The 12,878-nt window shown below is 47.9% G+C and overlaps 1 protein-coding gene across 11 annotated transcripts in view; it reads left to right on the top strand.

Moving 5' to 3' along the window:
* Window positions 1-12,878, top strand: part of ppfia4 (PTPRF interacting protein alpha 4) — a 147,193-nt gene that overhangs the window by 76,004 nt on the left and 58,311 nt on the right. The window contains exon 1 of one of the 11 annotated variants that reach the window (XM_046342483.1): window positions 10,562-10,782. The exons of the other annotated variants lie outside the window; for them this stretch is intronic. Coding sequence (XP_046198439.1) covers window positions 10,720-10,782 — 63 coding nt within the window. The 5' untranslated portion in view covers window positions 10,562-10,719. Of the gene's footprint in view, window positions 1-10,561; window positions 10,783-12,878 lie in introns of those variants that run through there. 11 annotated transcript variants of the gene reach the window in all.

Here is a 12,878-nt window from a genome sequence, read left to right as displayed (position 1 = left end):
GCGCTCTCTCTCTCTCTCTCTCTCTCTCTCTCTCTCTCTCTCTCTCTTGCTCTCTCTCTTGCGCTCTCTCTCTCTCTCTCTCTCTCTCTCTCTCTCTCTCTCTCTCTCTCTCTCTCTCTCTTGCTCTCTCTCTTGCGCTCTCTCTCTTTCTCTCTCTCTCTCTTGCTCTCTCTTGCGCTCTCTCTCTCTCTCTCTCTCTCTCTCTCTCTCTCTCGTTAGAAAAATATAGACATTTCAAGTGTTATATTATCAGCTATGTACAGTGTTTTAGCAATGTGCAAATAGTTGTAGTACAAATAAATAAATAAACAGATACATATTGGTGGTATTTACAATGTTATTTGTGATCCACTGGTTTCTCTTTTGTCATGGCAACGGGCCATACATCTTGCTGCTGTGATCTTCTTTCTCTCTCTCGATGCCATGGTCCAACTGTTGGTACCATTAAACCAGAAAGGGACAGCTTCTTTGGGTTAAGGGTAGCAACAGTCTAGTTGTAGAGAAGGTGATGATGTCACTGCTGTACTAAGATAGTTCTGTGTGTATGTGTACATATGTGGTGTGTGCCATGACCAGCAATGTATTTTAGGAATCTCTTTAAACAGCCATGCTGCTCACACCGTCAGACACACTCGCACACGTGTGCGTGAGTGCGCACACACACACATACAGGACTAAGATCGAATCCTACTACACCGGCTCTGATGCTCGTCGGATGTGGCTTGCAAACTATTACAGACTACAAAGGGAAACCCAGACTCGAGCTGCCCAGATGAGCTAAATGCCTTTTATGCTCACTTTGAGGCAAGCAGAGGACACACCGTACAACTGGCGCCCGTGTCAGCGTGCATGTGTCTGCCCACCACAGGAGTCACTAGAATGTGATGGGACAAGGACATCCCGGCTGGCCAAACCCTCCCCTAACCCGGGCGATGCTGGGCCAATTGTGCGTTGCCTCATGGGTCTCCCGGTTGAGGCCAGCTGTGACACAGGATCGAACCTGGCTCTGTAGTGATGCCTCAAGCATTAGACCGCTGCGACACTCGGGAGGCCCCACTATCATTAAGTCAATGGGGAGAGGTCAGAAAACTGACAGTGTGGTGCCAGGACAACAACCTTTCCCTCAACGTGAACAAGACAAAGGAGTTGATCGTGGACTATAGGAAAAGGAGGGCCGAACACGCCCCCATTCACATTGATGGGGATGTAGTGGAGTTGGTCAAGAGTTTCAAGTCCCTTGGTGTTCACATCACCAACAAACTATCATGGTCCAAACACAACAAGACGCTCGTGAAGAGGGCACAACAAAAACTTTTCCCTCAGGAGACTGAAAAGATTTGGCATGAGTCCCTAGATTCTTAAAAAGTTCTACAGCTGCACCATCGAGAACATCCTGACTGGTTGCATCACTGCCTGGTATGGCAACGGCTCCGCATCTGACCGTAAGGCGCCTAAAGAGGGTAGTGCGTACGGCCAGGTACACCACTGGGGCCAAGCTTCCTGCCATCCAGGACCTATATACTAGATGGTGTTAGAGGAAGGCACAAACAATTGTCAAAGACACCAGTGATCCAAGTCATAGTCTGATCTCTCCACTGCACGGCAAGCGGAGCGCCTTAACAGCTTCTACCCCAAAGTCGTACGACTACTGAACAATTAATCAAATGGCCACCAGATTATTTACATTGACCCCCCCTTTGTTTTTACAGTGCTGCTACTCTGTTTATTATCCATGCATAGTCCCTTTATCCCTACATACATGTACCTGGACTAACCTGTACCCCTGCACATTGACTCCATACCGGTACCCCCTGTATATAGCCTCCACATTGACTCCATACCGGTACCCCCTGTATATAGCCTCCACATTGACTCCATACCGGTACCCCCTGTATATAGCCTCCACATTGACTCCATACCAGTACCCCCTGTATATAGTCTCCACATTGACTCCATACCGGTACCCCCTGTATATAGTCTCCACATTGACTCCATACCGGTACCCCCTGTATATAGTCTCCACATTGACTCCATACCGGTACCCCCTGTATATAGCCTCCACATTGACTCCATACCGGTACCCCCTGTATATAGCCTCCACATTGACTCCATACCGGTACCCCCTGTATATAGCCTCCACATTGACTCCATACCGGTACCCCCTGTATATAGCCTCCACATTGACTCCATACCGGTACCCCCTGTATATAGCCTCCACATTGACTCCATACCAGTACCCCCTGTATATAGTCTCCACATTGACTCCATACCGGTACCCCCTGTATATAGTCTCCACATTGACTCCATACCGGTACCCCCTGTATATAGTCTCCACATTGACTCCATACCGGTACCCCCTGTATATAGCCTCCACATTGACTCCATACCGGTACCCCCTGTATATAGCCTCCACATTGACTCCATACCGGTACCCCCTGTATATAGTCTCCACATTGACTCCATACCGGTACCCCCTGTATATAGTCTCCACATTGACTCCATACCGGTACCCCCTGTATATAGTCTCCACATTGACTCCATACCGGTACCCCCTGTATATAGTCTCCACATTGACTCCATACCGGTACCCCCTGTATATAGTCTCCACATTGACTCCATACCCCTGGTACCCCTGTATATAGTCTCCACATTGACTCCATACCGGTACCCCCTGTATATAGTCTCCACATTGACTCCATACCGGTACCCCCTGTATATAGCCTCCACATTGACTCCATACCGGTACCCCCTGTATATAGTCTCCACATTGACTCCATACCGGTACCCCCTGTATATCGCCTCATTATTGTTATTTTATTGTGTTACTTTTTATTAAATGTTTTACTTTAGTTTATTTAGTCAAAATGATCTTAACTCTATTTCTTTTTAAACTGCATTGTTGGTTAAGGGCTTGTAAGTTAGCATTTAGTAGGGTTTGTATGTGACAAATACAATATGATTTGAAATTTGATTTGACACTGTCAGTAGCAACTTGCCCCGTCCGTCCACCTTAATATCTGTCTGTCTCAGCCATCTATGTCCTGTGTTTGAAGGGAAATCCACCTGTCACTTAAAGCTCACTGGATTAATGACTTTCAATTTACTCCTGCGACTCTTTCCTGCTCTTGCTTGTGCCTGTAGTTTTTTCCCGATAACGCTACGACCAAGAACATGTTGATAATGATATCTAAAGCACACCCCAGTAATTGCTGAAATGGAGTAAAATGGAGTACATTGTCTGTCCGGTCATTCTATAAGAACGGTAAAAGCTTAGTCTGGGATTTAATGCACCGTCTCGACACATCACAAGAAAGACGAGAAAGATAACTTTATTTTGATGGGTGTTCATTTTTTGTGGAATTTTTAAAAAAGTAAACATTTTATACAGTGTTTACAAATTAGATGAGCTGAACTTAATGCAACTTCTGAAAATGAACACTGGGATTATAGTGATATTAGTGACTTGAACCCGATCTAACATCTCTGGTGTCACGGCTGGCTGAAGGACTGGACCAAGGTGCAGCATGGTAAGCGTACATTTGAACTTTATTTAAAAATGATGCCGACAAAACAAAGACCAAAAACCCAACCGTGCAGCTTTGGGCTATGTGCCCTGAACAACTACAAAGTTAACTTCCCACCAAACAGGTGGGGGAAAAGGGTACCTAAGTATGGTTCTCAATCAGAGACAACGATAGACAGCTGTCCCTGATTGAGAACCATACCAGGCCAAGAACATAGAAATACAAAAACATAGATAAAAGGACATAGAATGCCCACCCTAGGCACACCCTGGCCTAACCAAAATAGGGAATAAAAAGCCTCTCTATGGCCAGGGCGTGATATCTGAAGAGACCTGAAAATAGCTGTGCAGCAACACTCCCCGTCCAACCTGACAGAGCTTGAAAGGATCTGCCGAGAAGAATGGGAGAAACTCCCCCAAAACAGGTTTGCCAAGCTTATAGCGTCACACCCAAGAAAACTCATTTTTTTTGTTTTGTTTTTGTAATACATTTGCTAAAATATCAAAAAAACTATTTTTGCTTTGTCATTATGGGGTATTGTGTGTAGATTGATGAGGGGGAAAAACAATTTAATCAATTTTAGGATAAGGCTGTAACGTAACAAAATGTGGAAAAAGTCAAGGAGTCTGAATACTGAATACTTTCTGAAGGCACTGTAAAATCACTTCTTACCTTTTTGTAGTTAATGAATCCAACGTGAAATGTGATAACTATAGTATCCCTAACTGGCATTGAACAACTTAATCCATTCTTCTCTAATTAAACATCTCTCTCCCTATCTACTGAATCGTGCTTGTAATTTCAGTACACTACAGCTATGCTCCAGAGGGGAGGGGCCGTAGCCTAAACATGCACACACACTGGCATAGATTTTCAGCTTTCAGGCAGACACTGGGGATTGTGGGATTGTAAAAAAAATGCCTGGAACGTAAAATAACATTATTAACCAGTTTCCATGCTTTTAAAATAACATTTATGTTCTGGAACAGTATAGATCATTTTCATTCCCTGTTCTGATTCTGTTCCTTGAAAAAGGTTTTCGGTTCTGTTCCGGGTTTCAACCCCTGGTATGTATCAGTGGAGGCTGTTGAGGGGAGGGTGGCTCATAATAATCGTGGTAATGGCTGGAATAGGTGGAATGCCATTCCATTCGTGCCCTTCCAGCCATTACCACGAGCCCGTTCGCCCCAATTAAGGTGACACCAACCTGTATAATAGGTGTAATCTAAAGCCGAACGTGTTTATTTGTAATCCGAGGGTATCCAGCTATTGACACGCTTGTTGAATTATGCAAGAGAAAATGACAACAACAGTAATTAATGAGGCAGTCTAGACAGCGCAGATGAGTTCAGGTAGGGTAAACAGAGCAAGTGTTTGGTGGTTGCAGCCATTATGTTAATTTATTCATATATGCAAATACTTATGGTTTATTTATGCAAATGAGGCACATGTAATTGTCTTTATTTTAACACAAGATATATATTAAATACCTGACACAATAATGAAGTGATGGATGAGAAGAGAGGAGGGGTGAAAGACGAGGCTGTCTGACGCCTCACTCGCAGGTGCCACGCGAGGTTCCTGTCATGCCTCTTTCACTGCAGCCACAAGCACACGCATGCATCCACGCACACACACACAGGGTGTAGAGTTTCACCATGCCACTGCGACGCTGCACTCGGTGCCCTGTGAAGGGTAAAAGTAGCGCCCCTGACCTCCTATACACACATCCATCTCTCCCCTTCGTAATTCCTTCCCCTCCTCCTCTCCCCTCTCCCCCTATTCCCAGTGCCAGTGAGAGCTGGTGTGAAGCCATTGCTATACCCTACAGTCCTGTCCCAAGACCTGTACTACACGATGGGCACCACAGCCATCTTAGAATGCAGGAGTTGACCTTTCCACATGTACATCTTAGTCCACATGCAGGACTGTGCTCCCCCAAAGTCGGACTGTTTGTGTGTGTTCATGTGTGTGTGTGTGTGTGTGTCTGTTAGCTCAAACCATATTATGTTGTGTTTTAAAATGGCTACTCAGAGAGGGCATGTTCAGCTGAGATAAACTCCAGCTATGCTTAGAGAAACAGCATAGAGAGAGAGAGCGAGACAGAGAGGGGGGAGGGAGAGCAGGAGAGAGAGGGGGAAGGCCAAGGAGGGTTAGTTAGTAGGAGAGGTAGGGAGATGGAAAGAGGAAGAGCGGAAGACAGTGCACAAAAGGGAGAGGCTGATGGAGAGTTGAGAGATTTTTCCTCCTGTTAATTCTCTGCTGCTAAGTCTGTCTGTCTGTCTGTCTGTCTGTCTGTCTGTCTGTCTGTCTGTCTGTCTGTCTGTCTGTCTGTCTGTCTGTCTGTCTGTCTGTCTGTCTGTCTGTCTGTCTGTCTGTCTGTCTGTCTGTCTGTCTGTCTGTCTGTCTGTCTGTCTGTCTGTCTGTCTGTCTGTCTGTCTGTCTGTCTGTCTGTCTGTCTGTCTGTCTTGCTGGCTGGCTGGCTGGCTGGCTGGCTGGCTGGCTAGCTAGCTGGCTGGTTGTCTATCTTTCTGTCTGTGTCTGTCTCTCACCAACTGCATCGGTGAAAGCTAGAGTGGAACCCCTGCTAAAAAGGTTTCTGTTCCAATATTGTTAAATGGATCCTTCCTCTCTTCCTTCCCTCTGTCCTTCCATGTTAAGAATGAGTACCATCTGTTGGCACTAGGTGTCTCTGTCTCCTTACTAATGTGACCAGCAGGCAGCAGGCTGGCTGCAATCACTCTGTCCCAGTGGAGAGGAGATGACCACTGCTGGACTGACCTGAACCTCTCTATTTACCTGGACAACTGTTCCACAGTCACTAGACGGCCATGTTGGATCTCGATATCATCCGAATGAATGAACTGGCATGGAGTGCATTGAGTACAAGGAATGGTTCTTCTTTGGCTGTGCACAGTTTCACATATAATTTGTACCTTATATCAGAGTTAGTTTGGATCCTTGGCAGTCATAACAGTTATTCTGAGATTTTGAGGTGTGCTTTTTCACAGTCCATCACAGGCCTCTCGCTGTCTCACTCACTCTTTCACAGTCACTCTCTTTTCTTCTCTAAATCTCACGTTATCTTTCCTGCTGTTGCTCTCTCTCTCTCTAACCATGTTCGTCTTGCTGTGTGTTGAGTTCCTCTCTTTTGTTTCCTTGACAACCAGGTCCAAGCAGGGCCCAGACAGACAGACAGGCCGAACGCCTGCAGTAGGCTGTCTTGAGGCAGCAGGAATACAACAGGCTGCGTGTTCAGCTTGATGTTTGAGTTCTCATCTCTCACTATCTCACACACATCGACGGGGCTTTAGTGGAGTGGGTCAAAAGCTTCCACATCACCAAGGACTTATGATGGTCCACACACACTAACACAGTCGGGAAAAGGGCACGACAATGCCTCTTCTTCCTCAGGAGGCTGAAAGATTTGGCATGGGCCCTCAGATCCTCATTATACAGCTGCACCATTGTGAGCATCTTGATTGGCTGCATCACCTCTTGGTATGGCAACTGCTTGGCATCCGACTGTAAGGCGCTACAGAGGATAGTGCGTAAGGCCCAGTCACTTTACCCCTACCTATATGTACATATCTACCTCAATTACCTCATACCCCTGCTCATCGACTCAGTACTGGTACCAGGTTATTGTTACTCATTGTGTATTTATTCCTCATGTTATTATTTTTCAATATTTTTCTCTCTCCTTCTCATCCTCCTCTTCTCTCCTCTACATCCCTCCATTTTCTCCTCTTCTCCCCTCTCTCTCTAGGGCTGTTTTTTGAGCTGTGTGTGACAACACACAAACGTGTGTGTTTGTCTGTGTGTCTGTCAAAGCAGCCAGGCAGCTGTGGAATTAGTGTGTGAACGCAGAAGCCAAACATAGAACGGGTGCGCCAATCATCTCCCTGCCTCCCTCTCTCTCGCTCTTTGGCTCTCCCTGTCTCTCTCTCTCTCTCTCTCTCTCTCTCTCTCTCTCTCTCTCTCTCTCTCTCTCTCTCTCTCTCTCTCTCTCTCTCTCTCTCTCTCTCTCTCCCTGTCTCTCTCTCTCTTTGTCTCTCCCTGCCTCTCTCTCTCTCTTTGTCTCTCCCTGCCTCTCTCTCTCTCTTTGTCTCTCCCTGCCTCTCTCTCTCTCTTTGTCTCTCCCTGCCTCTCTCTCTCTCTTTGTCTCTCCCTGCCTCTCTCTCTCTCTTTGTCTCTCCCTGCCTCTCTCTCTCTCTTTGTCTCTCCCTGCCTCTCTCTCTCTCTCTCTCTCTCTCTCTCTCTCTCTCTCTCTCTCTCTCTCTCTTTGTCTCTCCCTGCCTCTCTCTTTCGCTCTTTGTCTCTCCATGCCTCTCTCTCTCGCTCTTTGTCTCTCCCTGCCTCTCTCTTTCGCTCTTTGTCTCTCCCTGCCTCTCTCTCTCGTTCTTTGTCTCTCCCTGCCTCTCTCTCTCTCTCTCGCTCTTTGTCTCTCCCTGCCTCTCTCTCTCGCTCTTTGTCTCTCCCTGTCTCTCTCTCTCTTTGTCTCTCCCTGCCTCTCTCTTGCTCTTTCTCTCCCTGCCTCTCTCGCTCTTTGTCTCTCCCTGCCTCTCTCTCTCGCTCTTTGTCTCTCCCTGCCTCTCTCTCTCGCTCTTTGTCTCTCTCTGCCTCTCTCTTGCTCTTTGTCTCTCCCTTCCTCTCTCTCTCGCTCTTTGTCTCTCCCTGCCTCTCTCTCTCGCTCTTTGTCTCTCCCTGCCTCTCTCTCTCGCTCTCTCTCTCTCTTTGTCTCTCCCTGCCTCTCTCTCTCTCTCTTTGTCTCTCCCTACCTCTCTCTCTCGCTCTCTCTCTTTGTCTCTCCCTGCCTCTCTCTCTCTCTTTGTCTCTCCCTGCCACTCTCTCTCTCTCTCTCTTTGTCTCTCCCTGCCTCTCTCTCTCTCGCTCTTTGTCTCTCCCTGCCTCTCTCTCTCTCTCTCTCTCTCTCTCTTTTTGTCTCTCCCTTCCTCTCTCTCTCTCGCTCTTTGTCTCTCCCTGCCTCTCTCTCGCACTCTTTGTCTCTCCCTGCCTCTCTCTCTCGCGCTTTGTCTCTCCCTGCCTCTCTCTCTCGCTCTTTGTCTCTCCCTGCCTCTCTCTCTCGCTCTTTGTCTCTCCCTGCCTCTCTCTCTCGCTCTTTGTTTCTCCCTGCCTCTCTCTCTCTCTCTCTCTCGCTCTTTGTCTCTCTCTGCCTCTCTCTCTCGCTCTTTGTCTCTCTCTGCCTCTCTCTCTCGCTCTTTGTCTCTCCCTTCCTCTCTCTCGCTCTTTGTCTCTCCCTTCCTCTCTCTCTCGCTCTTTGTCTCTCCCTGCCTCTCTCTCTCGCTCTTTGTCTCTCCCTGCCTCTCTCTCTCACTCTTTGTCTCTCCCTGCATCTCTCTCGCTCTTTGTCTCTCCCTTCCTCTCTCTCTCGCTCTTTGTCTATCCCTGCCTCTCTCTCTCGCTCTTTGTCTATCCCTGCCTCTCTCTCTCGCTCTTTGTCTCTCCCTGCCTCTCTCTCTCTCTCTCGCTCTTTGTCTCTCCCTGCCTCTCTCTCCCACTCTTTGTCTCTCTCTACCTCTCTCTCTCGCTCTTTGTCTCTCCCTGCCTCTCTCTCCCTCTCTTTGTCTCTCCCTACCTCTCTCTTTCTCGCTCTTTGTCTCTCCCTGCCTCTCTCTCTCGCGCTTTGTCTCTCCCTGCCTCTCTCTCTCGCTCTTTGTCTCTCCCTGCCTCTCTCTCGCTCTTTGTCTCTACCTGCCTCTCTCTCTCGCTCTTTGTCTCTCCCTGCCTCTCTCTTTCGCTCTTTGTCTCTCCCTGCCTCTCTCTCGCTCTTTGTCTCTCCCTGCCTCTCTCTCTCTCTCTCGCTCTTTGTCTCTCCCTGCCTCTCTCTCTCTCTTTGTCTATCCCTGCCTCTCTCTCTCGCTCTTTGTCTCTCTCTCCCTCTCTTTGTCTCTCCCTACCTCTCTCTCTCGCTCTTTGTCTCTCCCTGCCTCTCTCTCTCGCGCTTTGTCTCTCCCTGCCTCTCTCTCTCGCTCTTTGTCTCTCCCTGCCTCTCTCTCGCTCTTTGTCTCTCCCTGCCTCACTCTCTCTCTCTGTCTCTCCCTGCCTCTCTCTCTTTGTCTCTCCCTGTCTCTCTCTCGATCCCTGTAATCAAACACTCACACACTGAGAGACAGTGTTCTTGCTCTAAAAGATATGCAAGCATTTTGTCTTTTCATTTTCTGTCGTGGTATCTACACATACGGTACAGTATAGTCAATGACAGGTGTGCAGAGCGGGGTGTGTGTCGGATCAGTTATATAAGAAGACCGATTGTCAACATCACCCCGCATCAGCTCCACTAATCTGCCCCCTCCAGACTCAGCACCACCTTTTTTATGTGTTTTTAGGTCCTGAACCCACCTCCATTTATAGATATATGAGAGAGAGAGAATGTATGTCAGAGAGAGAAAGAGAATGTGTGTTAGAGAGAGAAAGTCATATTTTGTGCTGATAAAACCATTGGTGAGGAGTTGGGTTGGTAGTCTGTCAGTTGTGAATACAAAAGGCTGATCTTGCAGTAGGATTGGAAACTAAAATGGGTCAGCAGTGACTCAGACAGCCTAATAGATTGAGGTAATTATCTGATTAATTACTAAACAAGTGGCATTGTTTCTTTAAGCTAGGTGATGCCAGTGAACATGCACACTTCTGTTCTAACGATCCATTCAACAGTAAAGCCAGGTTCTAACCCATGCAGGGTTAGAACCTGCACACCAGGCAAATGCCAGGTGGGCAGGTCAATTTTTAGCCCAGAGAACGAGAGTGTGTTTGTGAACGGGTGGCCACACAGCCCCTCAACAGTCCTCTAAGTCCAACCCTGTCCAGTCAGCTGACCACTCACTACACACCTCTCCTCATATCTCCCTCCCTTCCTCCCTCTCTCTCGCTATTCCTATGTTGTATCACAACAACTCATATTTAGTGCAGCCCTGCCTCAACCATGCACCCCCCCTCCCTCCCTCTCTCTGCTGTAGCCAATGCTGTAAGCTGTAGTTGTAGCAGCATAGTACAGTAGTGTAGCTCTGTCGTTTGTCCCAGCAGAGTAGACAGACCAGTAGAGGAACCTCCTTTATTCCAACCAGGCTCACTGTCACACAGCAGGGGTTTAGGAGCACATGAGACGCGAGCCCTCTCTCTCTCTATCTCTCTGGGATTGGTTGGTCTGGTTTGGGATCTGATATGATATTCCGTCATGAATCCAACAGTGAAGATCCATCTTCAGAATGGGATCCACTTTAACACCTACATGTACCAGGTAGGGAGCCACTTTAACACCTACATGTACCAGGTAGGGATCCACTTTAACACCTACATGTACCAGGTAGGGATCCACTTTAACACCTACATGTACCAGGTAGGCATCCACTTTAACACCTACATGTACCAGGTAGGGGTCCACATTAACACCTACATGTACCAGGTAGATACCCACTTTAACACCTACATGTACCAGGTAGGGATCCACTTTAACACCTACATGTACCAGGAAGGAATCTAACCACATGGATCAGTTTTGGGACCACTAGAAATGTATGTGTATGTACGCGCATCGCATGTGGCTCAGTTGGTAGAACACGACGCTTGCAACACCAGGTTTGTTCGTTTGATTCCCACGGGGGACCAGTATGAAAATGTATGAACTCACTACTGTAAGTCACTCTGGATAAGAGTGTCTGCTAAATGACTCAAATGTCAAATGTAAAAAAAATGTATGCCTCTGAGTCTGGTAAAGCACATGTCTGTGTTCATCACTCCAGCTCAGATATCACTCAAGTCCACCCCCTTCCCCTGTTCACCTCCCTGCCCAGCCTCTCCCCTCTCACTCATGTTGTTTTCAGGTCAATGGAAAATGTTTTCAGATCAATGGTGTGAAGTGAATTCAGAACATGAGGTATACAATATTTACTGAAAAGTTTTTGGCTTTTGAGGCACTAAGACAGGAGGCGTAGCAGACAGCTTCTCTCCCAGGGAAACATTTTGATTTGCCGCTGTGGCTGCCTGCCATTCTGCAGCATTCAAAGAGAAATGGAGAGAGAAAGAAAAGTTTGGTAACTTTAGGGGAGTTGGCACTTTTTTGTATGAACAGAGAGAGAGAGGGGTGAGAGAGAGAGGGAGGTGGAGAGACAGAGAGAGAGTATAAAACAGAGAGAGAGGGGTGAGAGAGAGAGGGAGGTGGAGAGACAGAGAGAGAGCATAAAACAGAGAGAGAGGGGTGAGAGAGAGAGGGAGGTGGAGAGACAGAGAGAGAGCATAAAACAGAGAGAAAGGGGGTGAGAGAGGGAGGGGGAGAGAGAGAGAGAGAGAGCGTAAAACATAGAGAAAGAGGGGTGAGAGAGGGAGGGGGAGAGAGAGAGAGAGAGAGCGTAAAACAGAGAGAAAGAGGGGTGAGAGAGGGAGGGGGAGAGAGAGAGAGAGAGAGAGCGTAAAACATAGAGAAAGAGGGGTGAGAGAGAGGGAGGGGGAGAGAGAGAGAAGCGTAAAACAGAGAGAGAGGGGTGAGAGAGAGAGGGAGGTGGAGAGACAGAGAGAGAGTATAAAACAGAGAGAGAGGGGTGAGAGAGAGAGGGAGGTGGAGAGACAGAGAGAGAGTATAAAACAGAGAGAGAGGGGTGAGAGAGAGAGGGAGGTGGAGAGACAGAGAGAGAGCATAAAACAGAGAGAGAGGGGTGAGAGAGAGAGGGAGGTGGAGAGACAGAGAGAGAGCATAAAACAGAGAGAAAGAGGGGTGAGAGAGGGAGGGGGAGAGAGAGAGAGAGAGAGCTTAAAACATAGAGAAAGAGGGGTGAGAGAGAGGGAGGGGGAGAGAGAGAGAAGCGTAAAACAGAGAGAAAGAGAGGTGAGATAGAGAGGGAGGGGGAGAGACAGAGTAAAACAGAGAGAAAGAGGGTGAGAGAAAGGGGGAGAGAGAGAGAGCGTAAAACAGAGAGAAAGAGAGGTGAGAGAGAGAGGGAGGGGGAGAGACAGAGTAAAACAGAGAGAAAGAGAGGTGAGAGAGAGAGGGAGGGGGAGAGACAGAGAGAGAGCATAAAACAGAGAGAGAGGGGTGAGAGAGAGAGGGAGGGGAGAGACAGAGAGAAAGAGGGGTGAGAGAGGGAGGGGGAGAGAGAGAGAGCGTAAAACAGAGAGAAAGAGGGGTGAGAGAGAGGGAGGGGTAGAGACAGAGAGAGAGCATAAAACAGAGAGAAAGAGAGGTGAGAGAGAGAGGGAGGGGAGAGAGAGGTGAGAGAGAGAGGGAGGGAGAGAGAGAGAGAGGTGAGAGAGAGGGAGGGGAGAGAGAGGTGAGAGAGAGAGAGAGCGTAAAACAGAGAAAGAGAGGTGACAGAGAGAGGGAGAGACAGAGAGAGGTGAGAG

This window comes from Oncorhynchus gorbuscha, linkage group LG03 (genome assembly GCF_021184085.1).
Source record: "Oncorhynchus gorbuscha isolate QuinsamMale2020 ecotype Even-year linkage group LG03, OgorEven_v1.0, whole genome shotgun sequence".
Taxonomy (NCBI): Eukaryota; Metazoa; Chordata; class Actinopteri; order Salmoniformes; family Salmonidae; genus Oncorhynchus; species Oncorhynchus gorbuscha.
The sequence above is the reverse complement of the archived record's forward strand: the minus strand, read 5'-3'. Positions and strand labels throughout refer to the sequence as shown.